The sequence below is a fragment of the Heliconius melpomene genome, chromosome 18 (assembly GCF_056956725.1).
Source record: "Heliconius melpomene rosina isolate 202511_hmr_F chromosome 18, ASM5695672v1, whole genome shotgun sequence".
Lineage (NCBI taxonomy): Eukaryota > Metazoa > Arthropoda > Insecta > Lepidoptera > Nymphalidae > Heliconius > Heliconius melpomene.
The window spans coordinates 2,463,995-2,485,837 of NC_140406.1; the positions used below are offsets into that span (position 1 = coordinate 2,463,995).

Genomic DNA, 21,843 nt, shown 5'->3' on the forward strand with positions numbered 1-21,843 from the left:
TAAAATTCAAATCATATTCTTACTAAATTTATATTATTTATAATCGTATATAACATAGACAGTATTATTATTTAATTTTAATCAAATAAAATATAACAAAAATGAATTACTCAGTTTAAATATCAATTATATTCATAATTACATAAAAGTAAACATAATTTTCCTGTGTTATATTTCTTATATTATAATTTACGAACAAATATGATCTCTGCGAGAGCAAAGATTTTAAATGGTTGGTGTTCCCACAAAGAACAAATTCCGAAACGTGGCCCAGTCTGGTCGTCATCAGAAAATGATGTTTGAAGGCCTGCACTCTTACGGCTATGAGACGAAGAAGAATAGGGAGTTGATCGTTTTCTATATCGCCTAGGAACCATTTTTGATTTTCTTATTGGTGTGGAAGTTTCTGGAATTGTATTCAAATAACTCTGAGGCAAGGGCACTTCTAGGAGTCCGTATGAAATAATAGCTTCTTCTATCTAGAAGACCCCGAGAATACAGATACATCGATCCATCGGTCTCCACTCTATTGAGGTAGAATGATGAGCCTGTGGCATAATTTCCGCTTAAATGCTGCTTGCACCTGAAATATATATATTATATTTTTATTTTAGCACTTATTACGCGGTTGAATAACACGAAGGCCAGTTATTTGATTTTTTTATTATATTGAATTACTATTACATATTCGAGGAACAGTGCTGTTGGATTTTAATTAAATTATAAAATGAGGCCGAAAAAATTGCAATGTGACGTCTCCATTATGTCTATAATTAACTATAATCACTGGAATGAGACTGGATTGGAAATAAAATCATATAAGAAATAAATCTGAATTAGAAATAAGAAATTTGTAACATACCAGAATTTTTCGCAAGACTTTCATACTTTTCTTCAACTACAAAAAATAAAGTAAAGAAAATCTTGCAATAAATTGTGGTAGAAAGACTTCTCTTCCTCTTCCTCCCCGTTTTCATCTTCTTCCTACTCTTCTGAAGAAGAAGACGTGGAAGGGGAAGAAGAAGATATCTTTCAACTCCTTCCTCCCCTTCTACTTCTTCATCTCCCTCTATATGAACATCACTTTCATGTCTTGTATTTTCGTTGGCATCTTCGTTGGGCTTTTTCGGTTCTTTTTCAATAGCAAGATCTGGCAAGGGCCTATCAGGTTGTAATTGCCACTAATTGATGATAATGGAGATTCTTGCTTTTCTTGTATTGGTGATAATACTGTATAAATACATTTATATAGAACTTAAACTTTAAATACAAACAATAATTAAACCTATTTCTTATAACCTAAAAATTATAATTAAAAATATTAATCCTACAACACTTATCCACTCTGAGGTCTCTTTCACCTTTATATCACCAATACCTCTAATTCCATGCAAAATATATTATCCTTTTTGATAAATAATTCAGTTTCGCACTAAAACAACGCCACTTTTTAAAAGTTAAAGTAACACGCCCCCGGCACCACCCCGACCGGATCCCCGCCATCCTCCAATCAATTTGTATGATTCAATTATACGATGTACGTATTTATCGTATGTATATTTATATCCCAATATTGTAATACTTAAAACTTCACTCTTTAAGAAAATAATTAAAATAGCTTTACAATTCAACACAATACGACCGTCGCCATCACTCGAGACGCCATCTTTTTCTTCGCTTACCCGCGTTAGCATTTATTTTTAATAAAATCTAAAAATGTTATAGAATAAATATATGTTTAAACCACAGATAAGTTACATGTAATTCTAGATTGGTCACATATCGTTTCTTTGTAAAAACTAATGAAATAGAAGGTAGTTCAACAAAGTAATGTAAATAAACTAAACAGAACTAGAGAGTATAATTATTTTGTTCCTTGAAAGCCAAAGCAATGGAGATATTTGTCGCACTTCTGAAGTTAGGTTTTAGGTTAGAAATTTATAAAAATAAATCAAAACAACATGTCATAAAGTAACCATTAGGTTACAATTCAAATAATGTTATGTTATGTTACAAAAAAATATACGTATAATAAATAATTAGCTTTAAGTTCAAAGTATATTATTATAAATATGAATATCAAATATCATTTGGTATTCATTGGTCGTATTTTTAAATTCAAGACGATCAAAAATCTTTCAAATTATAGAAATTACAATAATGTGGTAAAAAAATCATATTAGAGGATTACAGATTAAAGTAATAAATAAATATTGTTGTTGTTGTTCTTTAATTATGGCGATCCTAAATAAATATATTACACATCCTATATCTTATAAAACACAGTCGCTTTTCGTGTCTGTCTGTTGTTTCTAACTCTTCTTCTTCTAAACCACCCAACGGATTTTCATGCAGTTTTCACCATTAGGTCGAGTATTTTTCCTAGAAGGTTTATATATAGTTTATTATTTGTACATTCTTATGTAAATTAACATAAATACGATAAATGTGTATAAAGTCCTACCCGTTGAGACACTTTCGCGCATGCGCTGCTTTAATGGTAAGTACTACATGAAAAAAATGTACTGGAGTATTGTTCCTCTTAATAAGATGTACAAAAAAGTCCGCGACGGCATATTCGTATTTTTTAAGAATAACGTGTACTGACCATTTTTCTGTCTAAAAATAATAATTTCAATATATTTTTTATTGTGAGTCATATTTTTCCATAATGGTATTAATCCTTATCCTTTAAAATACTTTATTAATTTTCTACGTTAAACGAAGATAAAATTTTCTTTTTACACTATTTCGAAATTGCGAATAGTTTTACAGAAAAACGCTGTATGTTACTCAAGTTTCACTTATCCCTTACTCTCAGCATACAAATAAGTATATTAGTTACGTTGGCCATTCAATGTAGACCAAAACTGTCTTTTACTGTTTTTCATTTTAATAAGTACTTTAGAAGTTGTTACAATATCAAAAAATCCTTGCTGCGAAACGGCTCGCCGCTTGCCAGGCTTCCGCGCCCGCCTGCCTTACATGCATCGGTGGTTCAGTGGTAGAATACTCGTCTGCCACGCGGGCGGCCCGGGTTCGATTCCCGGCCGATGCATTCTATTTAATTTTCCTCACAGGCAGCCACGTCGTGCTTTCTTTTTATCAGGGACAGAATACTCTTTTCAGCATTAACCACAAGCTCGAAAAAAAAGCCTTTATAGCAACGAAGATTTAGATGCGTTTGCACGTATTGGATATTTCGAGTTGAATGTATTATTTCAGCGCGATATATTTGGTTTCATATTTTTTGTAGTAGTTATTAGTAGGTAGGTTTTTGTTTATAATTTCTTCCGTTTAAAAATAGTCATTTAAATATATTTTAAAAAGTACTTGAAAAGATTAGTAGCACAGATTTAAAATTACGGTACCTACTAAAAAATCCTTGCTGTTTAAAACAATTGGAAAATCAAATCAAAACATACATTATATGTATAATCCAGTAGTTAAAGCGGGCGAAGCCGCAATAGGGTCGCTAGTCATTCTATACAGTTGTCAGTCAATTCTGTTTTTGAATGGGATTAAACGGAGTGTCTTCTTAGGTCAAGCGGGCGAAGCCGCGGGCGGGCCACTAGTTACCTAATAATGTATGTGTAACCAGCTGCTTAAATTAGCTCAATGCGTTTTGTGAACTAGATTTCATTTATACAAATATTACATATTCATACTAAATGTATGACAACAGGTGATGTGATAATTTTATAAGAAAATATTGTATCTATTAAATTTCAATTTTTCAATTATATACTCGTTCATTTTTTTAGTAGTTTAGTAGTAAGTAGACATAGGGATCCTGGAAACCTAATGTAAAGTCCATTTCTCACTATCCGCCGAATTCTAGAGGCAACCCATAACCTGTCGCATTTACAGTCACCTGCGCCACGGCTGGCCTCAGTACTTGTACATAATATTTTACTTACAATGTTATTATTAAAGTATTTAAATAATATTATCTGGAAATGATTAGGCAAATTCTTACAACTTAAAATGGAAAATAATGATGTATCCGTAACTTTCCATAGCAATCAAGTATTATAGTCGATACTATCTCGTATCATACTACAAAGTATTCCTGCCATATCTATTTATCGAGATCTAAAACAGCACTGGTTTGGGTTGGCTTTTCTCGCAGTATTTAATATAACTGACATTGGCAATAAACTAGCGGCTTGCTTTTGTGTTTTTTCCCAGGACTGTTAGTTATCGATTGTCGTGGGAATGCGATGGATGGATTCGCTTCTATAGAATATTGAAGCTAGTTTTTGTCGTAGTAGACCTTGAGACACTATTTTGCACGTCACTCCATAATTACTTGTACTTGTCTGTATAATTACATGACTACGTAAATGTGGTTAATGATGATAGGTATACTATTTACTTGTAATAAAGCAGTTTGTTTTGATATAAATATATCTGAACTGGAGAAATTAATCTCTCATTTCTCCTCAATCGCCATTAAAATTTTATCCTAACATCAGGAACATATCATATATAATTTAGCTACGTATGCTGTACAATTTAACGTGTTGTTTTTGCTCTATTTACTTCATAGAACAATGGCAAGCGTAACTTAGTGTGCAACTGTAGGTACTGTTGCAATAACGGAACGCCCCTAGCACCTCCCCAATGTTTAAGAACTAGTACGAATTATTTAACCTTTAGAAGCTGTCAATCCCGATTCTATAATTATCTGTGGCCGTTGAAAAGAATTTTGTTTAGTTTTATTTAAATTTTTTTTAGTAATTTATATTTAAAAGCATTGCTCCTCCACATTCGCCGACCGCCGCCGCCACATTCGCCGACCGCCGCCGTCTTTATATACGTGGTAAAAAATAAAGACGGGTACGGTATATTTTTTGACTAGAGGACTATATTTTAAAATTATAACACATTTCAATATGTATGTAAATATATAATAAATAATGATCTGTTGTGTTTTAGTATATAAAAATATAAAATAATATTAGGAAAAACCATTATATAATTTACCATAGACACCTACGAATCCTCTATAGATATATATTACGATTCACAAATACAAAAAAATGTTTCTCAAAACTGGTTTAAATTCCACATTACGCATATGACTAAATAAGCACAAAGATAATATATTTATTAGTTTCATAATAAAAGTTTAAAAATGGTCGTTGATCGGAAATATTTTTTGTGTGTGACTTTTTTTGTTTATCTTAAAATTCACACGAATCTGATGCATAGACATACCTGTTATAAGAACGACAAAAATGTATACCTTAAGTTTTATTATAATATTGAAGTTAATTAAAATACAAATGTGACAAAATTGTGTAAACCAGTTTTGTTTCGAATATTTTTTTGCAGTTAAAAAAACGTTACTTCTTATATTTTTTTGAATGGCAGTGATTAAATGAGTCATTCTCCCAGATGGTAATATTAAACTTTACTTCCATAAAACGTATAAGAAATAATACATTTATTTAATTACTTTAGCTGGTGTCAAATTCAAATTACTCACTCCCCTTACATACATTTAAACACTTTTTTATAGCATTGTATGCCACCATATAATTATCAACATGTCTCAATTTCTTTACATAGTTAACGTATTGTTCAGTGTTTTGCCTTGTCTGCTCGTCAAGTTCAAGACTAATAAGCGCATTTCCGTTAACAAATTTAATATAACAAGTAACGAACTGTCGATGAACTGTGAGTCAATCGGCCAAATATTTCGGCCGCTTTATACCAACAATCATACGAGAGCAGTATTCTTTCAATGATTTGCATGCTTGTTGAAAATTGTTATTTAAATTTTATTGAGTAATACAATTTACTTATATATTTATTTATTTATGTATGGTATTTGTTAAACGTTATATTTAGTATATTTAATTTGTGCGTTAAATTGAATTACGCTTCTGAACACGCAATGTCTCGAATTCGGGCGGAAAGCGGACAACGAAGTGCAGCATCCATATGCGAGATAAATTGCGAAGCTAAAAAAGAACAAGAAATATCTATAAGAAACAAGCTATATTTATTTTTCTATATATGCATAAAACGTAAAGAAATAAAAATATTAATCAATCTTCTTATGGTAACTGATTTGGCTAATAATAAAAAACAACTCATTTATTATAGTACAATAAATAAAGTCGTAGTAGGTTTATAGGGTAGAGAAATTTGAATTGACTGGGGTCAGGATGAGCGGTGACCTCCGAACTCGATGCTTCATTGAGCAGGCCAGCTGAGGCCCGAGAACCATTCAGCCGCTCGCTCAGTCCCGGCCAAACATTGTACGCGTCACACGCGCTGGCTGAATACCGTAGAGCTTTACGCTTTTATTTTTTTCGCGCGGCAAGTTTGACAGTTGGCATATTGACATTTGAATTTCTCATTACAATATAATTATAATTATTTTATTTTATAATTCAAATATTTTTTGTGATGTGCTGTTAGTTTAGTTTTGTTTATTCGGTTTACTATTTGTGAACTCAACATGACGTCTGTTTATGAGGTGAGTGCTCGACATTTACCTGGCAATAAGTCTTTGCTAAAAATTTACTCCGAGAATTTTTGGACTTTTAAGGCCATAAGTGTATTTTGTTAATTTTATTGATGTTTTGTTTGATCAGGAGATAGTAACGTAATGTTGATTAACAACAAACTGTTTAGGTTAAAAAAACATTTTTTATAATTAACTTACTACTTTCCAAGCATTAAGTACTGCTTAGTGTTTATAGTAAAACTATTTTGAATTTCAACCAATATATACTCTAATTAAAATTATCTTAATAGATAACGATCATTGTAAATTGCTGTATATTGGCAAACGTTTACCAAACGTCGTCCTAACAATGCAATGAATGAAGTTTATTGCGTTTCAACATTGGTCTCCATACATAATCTAGGTGTCACGAATTAACAATAGCGTTCATGACTATTTACGGTTGTATCCTTATGAGAAATAATGAATGTAGTCATATCCTGACTTTTACATTTCATATTGTATTATTAAATACACTTAGTAAAGTATTTAAAACTATTTTTCATTATGTTTAGAAAAGTACATATTATTTATATGAGTTTAATAAAACTGTTTTGAGTTTAATAATTTATCTTTGGAGTCAAGAGCGATACTATTATATTATTCTCCTGTCTCGTAAAATATACATCGATACTAAAATCATATAAACTGGACTACATCTCCAGGGGGTAATCATAACAAAAAACTTGAAATATTATTATGAGGACTTCGAATAGGTTATTGTCTACTGAATAAAAATAATGTATCAAGTAGAAGACTTTTAATTTTGAACTAATATTAAATATTTGGTTTATAACTTAATATTAATATTTTATCGACGTTTTTATCGCCCTGGTTTAAAAAGTACATAAAATAAATTGAGGTCATACATGGCGTAAGGGCACAAACGTGTGACTATAAACACGGAGGGTTGTGGGTTCTATTCCCACTCGAGGAAATGAAATATTTCATATTTTCATTCTTCTCACTCTGGTTTCGAGGCAAGGCACTGTGTTGAGTCCCACCACTTAACACACAATGCTTCAACAAACTGGCGTAAAATAAGTAACGGAGAGTCTTAGAGTAGTTAGAGTAGAGTGTTAAGACACTAGGTTCCCTCTGCCCAAAAATATAATTAATAAGTGTAAAGAAACTGATGATTTATATCTTTTTCCTTATAAAAAACCTCAGTATTATTAGTATATTTCAAAAATAACCAACGTCTATTCGTTAAACGCTTGTATTTGTATACCCTATTATCGAGTGCAATGCACCTATTTATACTGAAGCAGCTCTCCCAAACGGAGAGCGCGGCTGTACGGCTGTTAAGTTTGTTTACATTGACTTCGTTTACAGACTACGTACCTACGAGTATGCATGTTCCCGCTGAGGAATTCCTTTACGGCTACACCAGATGACGCCAAGATAGGGTTCGTTTTGTACAACTTGTACATATATTACATATATGCATTTAGCTTATTAATTTTTAGAACATAAATAGAAATCGAATAAAATTTTTAGAATTATTTTGTACGTAATTTTAATTTATTAATTAAATATAACATTAAAAGTTCACAATACAACAGTGTTAAAATAATTAGGTTCTATCAACTAAAATATTTGTGGAATTAATGAGTTAAAAAATTATAAAAATCTAGTATATTTTTACACGAATACAATATTTATAGATCACGAGTGCAAATTCCAATACTTTCGGAATTATAATACAACATCAAAGAATATCAATATTTTAATTTTGTAAAACAAATTATTTTTACGTTGATCCTATGTTCACATTGCCTGTTGAACCTTATATTTATTTAGTCTTAGCGAATGCATGACATTCGTTCATGTTATGATATATACATATATGTATGTATATGCACAATAATTTACCTTATTTTGAAAAAAAAAATCTTATTAGCAATAAACCAGAAAACCGTTGCTTTTTAAACTGGTTTATGAAAATAACTGTATTCTCAAATGAAATTGTGAGTAGTTCGTTCAAGATTTTACTTCAAAAATCCGTTATAATATGTTAAAATATCGATAAAAATCATTCCCCCAACATTTGCTTAGATAAGAACTTATCGTAAGTCAACATTACGATATACGATGCCTTTTTTGTACTGCTCATTCTACATGTACTCGTACATGTATCGTCGATCGACCGTTCTGTTTGTTTACTCTAAGAGGAGACTTCCTCTTAATGTAACGAACTTAACCGACGCGACAAATATTTGAATACGTTATACGCAGTAGTTATAATATTGAGAAAAAATATTTTTATTTAATTGACTTTATCTAAACAAACTAAGAAAATATTTATCTACTTATAAAGTGATATATTATATAGTACTATACGAATATGACTCAAAGAATCGAATACCGATTTAATGCTAATATATTCAATTACATTATAAAACCTTATATAACAAGTATTTATCATGTATTAGGCCTTATAATATAATTTTTAATATATATAATATTTAAAATATAAAGTTCGAAAACACATAAACAACTATTAACTACAGTATTTATTAAAAAAAAATAAGGTCAACACGATGAACTAAATACAACTCTACTCAACTTTCACCAGAAAATTGTGATAATGTGCGATACCTGTCATTTGTTGTTTAAAAGTTCATTGGTTACTTTCACTGTCGTTATTAGCTTTGTATATACATTCTACTCTTTGTTTACAACATTCATTATAGCAGGAAGCAATTTAGTAAGGTAGCTCAAAGTTATTTTTAAGAAAGAAATTTTCACGATTTTGATCAAGAAATCTTAGGAACTGCTGGTCCGAGTTGAAAAAATCTTTTTAGACCATTTATCGAACAAATCTTCAGATAACGTCAATTGTTTTGGTGTAACCCACTGTACCTGAGGTCGGAGACCATCAGACCATGAGACCCCGGGCAGTTACAATATGCCATGTGATATTTTTACTCTTGATTCGTTCTCTTCTTTATTTTTTAATCCCTTAGACATTTAAATCTAGATACCGAAACACTCATCTTTACAAATGTTTCTCTCAACTTATCATTGTCTCATCATTAACATTTTTTTTTATTTCAATAAGTATACTTTTTTTTAATGTTATAGAATATTAGAATATTATCATTATCCAATAAATCGTCTTTTAAATATTAAAATATTTCGTAAATGTTGTTATTATTTTAATGGAGTTATTAGTTATTATGTAACTGACTAATGTTTGAGCTCTCTCCACAGTATAACTTCACATTATTGCGCTTAGTCTTATCAGTTAAAAGCACCACTTAGTGTTTATTTGTATGCATCACATTATAATTATTTAATATTTATTTGTCAACGGCTTGACGTAAGCCTGAATACGACAGTTGTGGGTTCAAATATAACAGGAATATCGTATAGGGGGATATATTTATATAATAAAGTTTCAATATTTTATTCATCTTTTAATTGCAACTGAATTAAGTTCAAAATGTCCCATCATATTATATATTTTAAGTTATAGTAATTTCGTAGGACTAGGGGAAAAATATATAACTGCAAATCTTTTTGTCACTATATCGTTTAATTGCCAAGTCCCAAAAAGCGTTTAAAAATTATTTTATATATAATGATAAAAATTAATTCACAGAAATTATTTACACACTTTCTATAAACCAGTATGTGTAACTGTCAATTGGTACAAAAATTAGCAGTAATGGCTAGCAGTAATTTATCCATAAAAGTATGTCCGTCCTCCGTCTGCCCATCCGGCAATTCCTCGTCTAATAAAAAAATTACGCAACATTTTTATGAACAGTAAAACCAGCAGAACTACTGGTTATTACAATTTTATATTCTTTTAACCCCTTTTTGATTACAAGCTTTCTTCTGTAATAATATTGCTAGTTAAAGCTTAATATTAACTTAATTTCACACTTAAAATTTTATGTATATTTAATGATGCTATAGTAAAGGCTTATAGGCTTCGGTGTATACATAGTTGAATGCGCGGTGGTTTTGACTTCGATTCCCATTAAGGAACGCTTATTAAATATTTCGGTCGTATTCTCTGTGGTCTGCGAAACAGACTTTGGCACTAGGTGCCTCTTGCTTACCCCACAAAAGACATTGTTTGAAAATTAAACTGTATATATTATTAAAAGCAATAGAAACTGCAATTTCATTCCACGTAGTGTGCGACCCGACCCGTCTGACCAAACAGGATGACGCCATCCATGAGTCACACCAGATGCTCCCATTCACAGCCTCTCTAGCTTAGGCCCGAAAGATAAGATTTATGTTTCTGGATGATTTACTGATGGTCGATTGATATGTACTTAAGATTTATCTCGTAATGATTTAATAACTTGAGAGCATATGTAGCGTGTTGCTATGTAATTATGACAAGTAAAATTGTTAATAAACTTTATGTATTATGTTTAAAATTTAGGGAAATAAATGTTTTAATAGTATAATTTTATTAAATTATATAAACTGGGCCAATACGCGCTTTTTGGATTCATGAAAATTTCATCTGTATGTTTGGTTTTTAGAATGTGATATTCCTAAAAATAGACTAAGAAGCAAATTTCTCTTAGCGTCCCCACAAAAAGACAATACAAGCCTCCAAAATGTATAATATTTATTGCTTTAAGCAAAACATATTAATTTCAATACATTTGTAGGTTATCGTCCAAGTTGAATGAATGTAATTACAGACCAGATATCGAAGACAGTCGTTATTTCTTGTTCCGACCAGAGTCGGACGGGACGGGCGCGGTATACACATTTATAATATGTTATGATCACAATTTATGTTAAATTCTAACACATGTAGCACAGTAACCTTCATAGGAGTTCCATTTCGTTCGCAGCCGGTTTTATTATTATTAGTCTGTTACTGAATTTATGATTTCAGGTCAGTGGATTTCATTATAATTTTAATGGAATCGATAAAAGCATATTTTATCTACTTTATAGACACATCTTTCTCTTGGTTTTTTTTTGTGTCTTTTTTGTGATGCTGAATGATATATTGCAGCATTTTATTTTTATTATCTCCATCCATTCATCTACTTTTAGCATTTTTTTTAAACTTTAAAGAAACTGTGTAACGGTGGAACTGTTGCTCTCAAAGCTGCTCTGAATAAGAATATATTTTCAAATTATAAATACACCTCTCATACATTTTTCTCACGATGTTATTCCATACTGCAACGTGTAAACAAACAAGTGTGCAAAATTCCCAATAAAAACATGTAAAACCTGTAAAAACCTTGCTTGAAACCGATCTAGTGCCATACAATTAGAGCAGATCGCTTTATGCCCATGAGTCATCCGACAAAAAACAGCCTTCGTTTTGTTTGAGCTGCCCACGAAGCCGTAGTAGGCAAGTCGGAATTTTACACGGTGCTCATTATGTCTTTAGAAGTCATGCCAAAATTACCCTCTTGTGAAACTCCACTGCAACGATATTAACTTAAGATTATATCTACGCTTTAACAGAACAGTGTTAGTATTTAGTGGCATCGTACCTGTGACCTTGCGAGCATTACCTCTGAGCTCTGAGCTATTGAGGTTAATGCTTGTAAGTTGATCGTCAAATTACAATTTGATTAATATATAAAATACAATAATTACATATTTGTAGATTCAAATTATTATGTCGTCTTATAAATCAGCATTCTATGATTCTACATTTACATTGGACGTGGGAGCGCAGAGCTGAGAGCCCGCGACGCTTGACTGATGTTACCAATGAGAAACAAATCAATGACACGCATTGTGCACCGATGAATAGGTCTCGAGCTGGTTATAGACGTAGGAACGATAATTACTCTTGGCTGCCAAAACAATACCCACGCAACACGTTTTAAAAAACCTTCACACGATAAATGAACTATCCTTTGCTATAGCCTAATATGTATAAACGTTTGAATAGTTTGTTTAAGGCGGTCGTGGCGTAGCGTAGGGGCGCAAGTGTGTGACTGTAACGTGATGGTTGTGGATTCAACTCTCACTTGAGGGAATAAATTATTATTTATTAATATTTTCATTTCTTTTTGAGTTCAGCCACTTGAAGTTGCAATGCCTCGAAAATTCATTGGAAAATGGAGAATGGAGTATTTTAACACTTGGTCCCCTCTGCCTACGCTTCTATATGCGGGACAGTAATTCTGGGAAACAAAAGTAGTAAGGTCTACGTTTTGTTTGTATGTGCATTGTATATTTTACATGTATAAAGCTCATATCTATACTTCTGTAACTAGTAATATTATAAAGTGGGAAAGTTTGTTTGGTTGACCGCATTACTTTCAGGGACTACTACACTACTACTAGTTATTTTTTTTTGTATTGGATAGTCCATTTATCGCCAAACGTCACAGTTACCTCTTAGAATGTGTCATACGTCATTTATAACCTTAAGGTGTTTCCAATTGATCACGGAAGCAAAGTCACAGGTTAAAGCTAATATAAAATAGATATGACATTAAACTGTTTAATAGTTTATCTCATACAAAAATTATGAAAATGTTGCAAAATAGAATAGAACTTTCAATGGTGTAACAACATAAATATCTGTTCTAAATTAATATTAATATAATAAATTTTATGGGATTCTACGTTATTTTATGGACAATCAATATAAAATCGCCCACAGGGCATAGATAAGTTGATAGGCGAAAAGCTTTATGGGCGAAGCGAATCGATCGACCGATTCGACTTATTGACAGAATTAATTTGAACTCATCGCTCTTCCGGACTTGTGACGCCCACTAATCAAATTTTTCTTCGACGTTTATATTATAATTTTAAATTAAGATATTCTAAACATTTTTGCGTGGTATTCATTTAATTTTTTTTGTTTATTTATTCAATCTCTGTATGTATTGATTGCCATTTTGTTATAATAATTCATAATGAATTGGAAAATTTGAGATGTTAGTATATAAATAATGGCTTTATATTGTTAGTCTCTCATATCTTTTAGCATAGAGAGTGACGGTCGATAGCATTTTTTATTATATATAAAAAAATATTTTACACAACCTCTATTGCTAATATAATACAGTCTTTTGGACAATGACTTTCTAATTGACCTTTGCAGAAGTGGTTAAAGGTGTGTAGAAATAGTCCAAGGGCACCCACCGGTGGATTTTAGATCCGGCGGTCACGACTTGATCTTATTATACAAAATAATCGTTACCAATACTGTAATTTGCTTTGCTCTGCATCCTGTGCTATATAATTGAGGATGGATTGCCGTTTCCGTATATTAAGGGTAATTGTCTAACTTTTTGTATAAATGAAATAGAGGAAATAAATCTAATTTTAGAATGTATAATTGAATGCATATTTAAAGAGGCCAGTCGTGATACAGGGTCACAAGAGTGCGACTCATCGCTAAAGGTTGTAGATTCGATTCCCACTCGGGGTAATAAAATATTTGATTTAGATTTGAACACAATGTCATCAGAATTCAACATAGAGTGAGGAACGAAAGTGTCTTAATGGGTATGGAGTGTATTAACTATTAACACTATGTTCCCAGGTTCCCTCTGCGTGTTATGTGTGGAATTCAACGAGAACAAAAAAAGGCCAAATAGAAATAATTATTTAGACTTACTATAACTTGTTAATTGATCGTAATATTTGTATATTGTGTAATCTGAAATTGAAAAAAATATTTTATTTATCGGGAAAGACTATAGGATAAATATTAAATAGTTATTTTCATTTGGTCACAAGCAACACTATTACAATATATTTCAACCTACTCTAAATTTTTATTTTACACAAATTTGCACGAATATGTGAATTAAATTACACTATTTTTCAATTCTAACACGAGGCTCTATGCCAGTGTACCTCGTGTCTATAACAGCTGACCGCGTGACCCACAGAGTGCGCCATTCCGTGTGATAAGAGAGAATGTTTTATTAATCGACCCCATTGTTTACAACGCCTTACAAGAATCCGTTTTGTTTGTGTCAATTTGTTTCGTAATTTGTCATTTTTTATTTTCTTTTATAATTTAATAGGTATTATCTTAGTTTAGAAATGACATTTTTATGGTATTATTGGAATGAAGCTTTAAAAAGGCTGCGATGGATGACAAAAAAAACAGTTTCATATTATGTCCAATATGCAAAGCTTAGCGCTGAGTTCTGCCACGCATCACGCATTGCCTCAAGTTTTCGGCGAAAAATGGGGAACAAAAGTGTCTTCATGGGAACGTAGTGATTCGACACTAGGTTCTTTAGAGCCTTGCTTTGCTATGGGCTCAATAAAGCATGAAACTAAATAAAAGACTTTCTGCTAAATCTCCATGTTTTAATAAAAACAAAATAATAACACGGTAACATAATACTATATGTAGTTTCTATGTCCTTACCACAAGAGGGAAACCGTAAATAAGAGTGAATTTAAAATCATCGTTAGTTCACTCGACAGTTATTAGACGGAACGTTTGAACAATAAATTTTACATACAATAAATAAAAGTTTTCCTTGTAGCAATTAGATAAATCGTCTGAAGGATATATTGTCAACACAATTTATAGCTATATAGATTTTTATTAACTTTTGTCTGTATGTAAATGTTTTATCGCCATAGAATTTATTACTTCATCGGGCAGCTATCTTCATTAATATATGTATTGTGATATGCTTGTTAGAAACGCGTTGTTTTACGAACTGAGTGGAGACGTACAGATAAATGAAATAAGACAAGCGTCTTGTGTATCACTGTATCAGACCACCGACCGAGCTCGTTTGCGTCTCTGTTAGTATTGGTAACGTGATAACAATGTTTTGAGCAGTACTAGAAATTGTGCGTTTCCTCATTTTATTATTGACACGTCTCTCCTATATAACAGTACAGATTAAGAAAGAAACTAGTGCTAAGACACTTAGTTCTCTACTGTAATTTCCGCCGAATTTCAAGTTTTAGCTAATAATTTAATATGAAAAACAAAACGAAACGTTATTTTTATTTCAATCATTTTTTTAAGGTATTGAATTACGATAAAAAATAATAAAACGATTTCTTGTGAGTGAAAACTGATTATACGAAAGAAAAACAGAAAGCTTGATAAAAAAGTATCATATGTTCATATATGAATATGTTGTATGTCAACTTGATGTAAATAAAGCTTATCTTCAAATTTTTAGGACAGTCGTCTCAGTAGACATTTCTACTTTCGCTTTTACAATGTGGGTTGTACATGCACCCATCGGAACTTGTAATTTAATATTGAATTCTTCGAATATTTTTTGTTTTACACATGAGGCTCGTAACGTCTTGTAATGCCATGTAAATTTCTGAAAGTTGATAAATGTTAATATGTAGGTACACCTGATGTAAAAACAAAGAAAAACTGAAATTGGAACCGTCGTCGTTTAGGATTTTATAAATACTCTCATATACTATAAACAATTAAATATAATATGAAGACGAAATAAAGCAATAAATATTGTTGTTAGTAATACATATAAGGTTGCGATTATTCACGCTTGTCGGTTATCTCAGTGACGTCTGTAGATTACATCGCCTACGCTGCACGGCTTAACCACGCGCTGACAATTCTATTTTATACCACAGATATATGGGGATTAACTGACACCAACTGACTGACTGTTTGATGACAACTTGCAGGCCTTGCAGGACTTGCAGGCGCTACGTGGAGACCACGAGCTTTGATCTCGGTGTAACGCAGTGGATGATTCGATTTGATGTTGTCTATAGACAGAGCTTTCGAGTTTATTTTCGCAGAAATTAATTGCGTATCTAGAAAGTGATTTTTAATATCAATTCTGAATGTATAATTTGCTATAGATAACATTTTTGGTTTCTTTTTTTTATATTTTGTATCTATTGAAGCTAGCTCATTATTGCGAATGTTCTTTTTTATACATTTGGCACGTCACTCTCACTTTCTCAGGTGTGGTCAATGGTCTGTGTTTTGAATTTACTATGTAGTAGAGCTTTATTATATTTAGTTTTTATTATAAGCATTGTTCAGATAATTCTATTATTTTTTTAAAAGATTATACAAAGTAAGTGAATGTAAAAAACTATTTAACAATAATTCATTCTCTTATATTACTTCAGTATGTATCGTGCCGTACGTTACTAAATATTACTTAAGATCGTGCATTGTCTTCGAAGGCAAAACGTTTTTGGTTAATAAATGTGAGACTTCATTTCGTATTTTGATATTTCAATCCATCTCGAAAAGGAGTACAATGGTTAAAAAAGCGGAAAATTCTGAAATATTCAGCCAAAAATGTTGAAACTGCTCTTTTGACACACGCTCGTTTCGGTCCTTTATGATGTGTTTGTACATGTTTTTATCATTTCATTTCTGAGTAGTATTGTAAGACTTATTCGTCTTACATTTGTATGTATTCCTTATATGCAGTCATGTTGAAGAAATGAATAAATTAAATATATAGTATAATAGGTAAAGTTTATTTATAAAAAACGTACTTTAGGTCATTCTTATCGTTTTAATCTAAACTTTATCATATTTTTTTATTACTTTATCATTTCTTTTAAGTTTTATAGACATTAAAATTCACATTACGGCTGCAACCATAAAAAGCAAGGGTCCTTTAAAACCATCTTGATTCCATATGTTAAGTCATTAAAAAATATTACTCTCAAAGCTCACCTTCCTTGCGTCTCGTAAATTTGCATTCAATTATAATTGCAACATTTACTTTGACTTTATTATTTTGCCTTTCTTTGTATGCGTTACTTATTCACGACTCTATAAATCACGTGGCTGCTTGACTTAGTTTATTGTTCGCGTTTAATCTTCATTCAATTTTGTATCGCGCAGTGCGTCCGTCCGTCCGTAGTAAACTTAATGACGAACCTAAGTTATTATACATATATGGAAAATGTAGTTATATGTTTATAAGACTTTTATTACTTAATTTATTCTAATGAACGTGGTGTTATTGAATGAAATTTGTGTATGTATTTGTATTATGAAGGTTCAGTAAGTGTGTGGCAGTGGTGGCAGGGTTTATTAACAACCCCTAGGCACGCAATGTTACTCAAATAAGGAAAGGTGTGACTTGTATTGATAAGTCACACCTTTTATTTAGCTTGCTTTGTTAATATAAATATGTTTTAATATAAAAATAACTGTTTAGGAATATCAGTTCATGTTTAAAATGCATTTCAAAGGAGGCATTAGTAGAAAAAAATCTCTGACAGTACAGGGGACCGTTAATCCGTATTTAGAATGGGATTCCTTAAGCCTACTTGGGTTTGAGGTTCTGTTCCCACCTCATGATGACACCGGTACGCATACGATGAAATGCTAAGAAGTTTTTTCTCCCTAATGTGAGACGTTATTTAGGTACCTACAGAAAAATAGAAATGGTAATTTTTAATCAATTCCTTTTAAAACAGAACAAGATTTGTTTAGTAATTTCAATGTACCTAAAGTTTATTTATGCGTCTATTGATTATAGGCGCTCTATTGTTCTCATAGACGTTGTTTTTTAAAACAAACACGTATAATGACTCTCCGGGCTCTATTGTTTTAATGAAACGCACTTATTTGCTTATTGTTTGTTATACGATTAGATGAAACGTTGAATTCGTATGTATACATATATTTATACTATAATTAAATACAAACAAGATTAACCTGTTTAATTTGGTTTTTATAGCTTTTAGGTGTATTAGTCGTTCATAGTTAATTTGCTGTGAACAAAAAACGTGATTTTGACTAAAATTTTCATTTGATAAGACAGCAAAAAATAATATAGTAAATTTCTTATATTAGATTTATTTTTCAAAAGGCCCTATAAAAAATTAAATTATCAAAACATACTTTTAACCATATTTTTATGTTCAATTTAGTGGCGTATATTATATATAAATTTTTAAAACCTGCGCTTATAAATTGAGAAAAAAATCGTTGTTATGGCACGAGTAAGCCAACACAATACAAAACCTAGCCAGTAATAGAAACGCCCACGTGTTCCAAACAATGCTGATACTTGATACCCATAGTTGTGCAAAGCAATATGCAAACTGATTGGAACACTGATTAATTATAATATTTCTTACATAATAGGATTTTTAATTGATAATCTCGAATCATCCCACTGAAAAATAGATGCTACACCTATACATATTTTTAAAGGTACAATTTAGATTGATAATGTGTAAATTTTTTATGCAAATGACTTGCAAAAATATTTTTTATTTTATGGTATGGTTCTTTAATTATGGCGTTCCGAGCGTGCCAGTTGAGCATATCACTTCGCCAATGTCACGTTGTATAGAGAAAACACGAATTAAATATTTTTATTTATTTTTTATATTGTCACTTTCAAAAACAATTTGTTTTAATAATAATTTTAAACCAAGTTAAACTTAAGCTTTCTTAAAAGCTTTGTGTTTATTTACTCTTGGCTAAGGCGTTATAACCTTTTAGGTTCAACATACAATGGCACTGGCGCCTCAAATATACTCGTACTGTGCATATATTGATTGATAGGTCAATTGAAATAAATGAGCCCTATTTACACCGTCGAGTTCTCAATAGATATATTATTACATTGTGTTTGGGAATCTATTCCCAAAAGGTTTTTGATCGTGAGCGCCTAATCGGATTGCTTGTTCTCGTCACGAAGTAGACCATTTGTGTCAAGGTCCTATATATTGCTAATATGCGCTGGGAATTGGACAATATCATCTAATGTTACATGTGGTTGATATAATAATGATGTCCGTCGCGAAAATAAAGTAAATATATATTTTTTTTACTTTCACGTTTTATCCATAGCTGGGTTGACAGACAAAAAGAGCGGTATGGTCTTCGCATAAAGCTTCCGCTTCGTCCACTATCATCAACTTCTCCACACATGCCCGTCGGAGATCTTAACGCTTTTTTCATAACCTTTCTCTAGTATCATCGATACTATATTCTTTAAGGTCAATCGTGGTCTCTCCCTGCGTCTATTACCACTCTTGCTTTCAAAAATTTATTGAAAATATGATTAAAAATATATAGAAAAGCAGAATGATTCTAATATTTAGAGGAAATATGATATACAATATCTCTGAATAGTAGGATCAAGTTACATTTTTTTTGCAAATTCAGTTTGAATCTGTGAACACCGTGGACATTCAAGTATGTGTCAACTACGTAACAATGGCGTCAACAAGTAATTTTAAAGAACTTTTATCGGTTATTTTCACAAAATAGCGTTCAGATTAATTACAATTCAGATTTCCATTTAGAATACTTTCTTAATATCATTCGCTGAAACTTTCACATTTTAAAATTTTATTTTATTATCCTGTATGGATTCCCAATACCTGTCTGCAATCTGAATTTTGTATCAACATTCGACAACTTTCTCCGGTAGGTATTCTATTGACTTTAAGTGAAATGATAAATATATATGTACATAAGTACGTCTACATCCGTCCGTCTATATCCTATAAAGGTATCGTTTTTTCTTTTTGAGCTACGGAACCTTTAAAGCGTGAATGAGTAGATAAAATTCTTTAGTCTTTATATTTTTAAGCATTTTTTTATATTACGCCTTTTAATTTTTAAATGACACAAAATTGTTTTCTCATAATAAAATGGAATTTTTATATTATCTGTAAATATGCTTTATCAGTCTTAACTTCATTAGCCTCTAATAAAAAGTATCTAAATAAGTCCATTCAATTAAATTTAAGTTAATTTCAATGAAGGTTTAGTTTTATTACTATTATACGATTTTGCTTTTAACAAAACGTATGTAACGTGTTATTAAAAAGGTATCAAATTCAAAGATCTAAAGTGGGGCACGAGAACAGCAGATGGGTCAATGTTTCGCTTACATCTGCCGAGCACGTGCAAGCTTTTGACCCTAAGCTATAGACATTCGATACATATCTACATATGTAACGATTTAAAGCATATCTTTTTGATGTGTTACCTTTTATTGTGATGTGTTATCTTTTATTTCTAAGGGCATTGATTAATTAATTGAACAGATACAAAAAGTTGCGATGTTATTTTTTTATTCTATATGTCAAGTAGTAAGACACTTCGCTTCCCACTTTTCACCGAATTCTGGAGGCATTACGCGTTGGTGGAACACAGCAACACACCAGCAGCTAAGATATGAAAATATTAAATATTTAAATTCCCTGAACCCAGAACCTGTCACGTTTACAGACATAAGCTTGTGCCTCTGTGCGACGACTGGCCTCATATTTTTTATCCCTAATAATAATAGCAGGATAAACAAAGAGAACTTAAAGCTGAAACACTCCATTTCCCACTTACCTCATGCTGTAAAGAATAGTGTCTGGTGCAACCCAACGCTGCATTTTGTGTAACTCATTCGAGGGAAAATAATGAATTATGATGATGATAATAGTATATAATAATTGCATAAAGTAAAACTCGTCCTAATTACGTTATACAATTTACATTACATATTAATATAACGTAACTAATCTACTAGTTGATTTATTTATTTACATCTAAGTGTGGATAATTCATAATGCCTGTGCTACATCCTCGTACATTCGAAAAGTAAATTGTGGAAGTGCCGCCGTGATCTTTTACTCAAGTCAAGAGTCTCTTGTTCTGATCGTAATCATCTAAATTTACGACGCCACGCTCTTTACAGCTAACCCCCCATTTCGAGTTGTTTGTAAGAATTATGTTTCGACAAACATGTGTTTAATTGAAATTTTATTTATTGCACGAATTCAATTTGGTGATTCATATCGATTTTACGGAGCTGAGATGTTTAAATATTAAATATATTATTTTTTTTTCTTTTTTTATGTCATTAAGTATCATTTGTATATCTCTGTATGTTCTGCGGGCTCACTTTTCGCATAATTAGATCAGATCGATTGTTTTTTGAGGACTAAAATAATTTTAAATATTAGTATAAAGCGCAGTGTTGAGTTACGCCAGTCAATACGCAATGCCTTTAAATTTCGCCGAAAACGATTTCGGCGGAACGTAGTGTCTTAACACTAGGTGCCCTGCTGTGTGCGGGTAAATCCCGTGACGGAAAAAATATATTAACTTTCATTTCAACGGAATTCGACAAGTAGCGCGTAATATGTATATTTAATTTACACTCGGATTACTTGCAAGGACATGATCACAGCGTCCGTATTTTTATTATCTTTCAATTAGGAGACATATGAAAAGTAAACATTTGTGACAGTAATTAAAAAGTGTTTATCGATATACTTTTTTTTCTGATCCCTTTTGCCATGTATTGCAGATACCTCTTTTCGCTTAGTAAAATAATATTTTTATACTGAGAAATGCACACTTACTAAATAAATAAAATATGTTTTTATCC

General features: G+C 31.4%; 1 protein-coding gene and 1 long non-coding RNA gene across 7 annotated transcripts in view; one reads left to right on the forward strand and one right to left on the reverse strand.

Annotated features, from left to right (window-relative positions):
• LOC146529164 (uncharacterized) overlaps positions 1-21,843 on the forward strand; it is a 90,234-nt gene that overhangs the window by 36,646 nt on the left and 31,745 nt on the right. For 2 of the 6 annotated variants that reach the window (XM_085201633.1, XM_085201634.1), the window contains exon 1: positions 6,254-6,493. The exons of 3 other annotated variants lie outside the window; for them this stretch is intronic. In XM_085201633.1, coding sequence (XP_085057759.1) covers positions 6,476-6,493 — 18 coding nt within the window. In that variant the 5' untranslated portion in view covers positions 6,254-6,475. Of the gene's footprint in view, positions 1-6,253; positions 6,494-21,843 lie in introns of those variants that run through there. One more of the 6 variants, XM_085201635.1, reaches the window with a different exon arrangement.
• Positions 159-1,686, reverse strand: LOC146529165 (uncharacterized). The gene is made up of 2 exons (XR_014879028.1): positions 863-1,686; positions 159-583 (listed from the first exon to the last, which is right to left on the reverse strand). It is a non-coding gene; the product is annotated as an uncharacterized LOC146529165 (long non-coding RNA).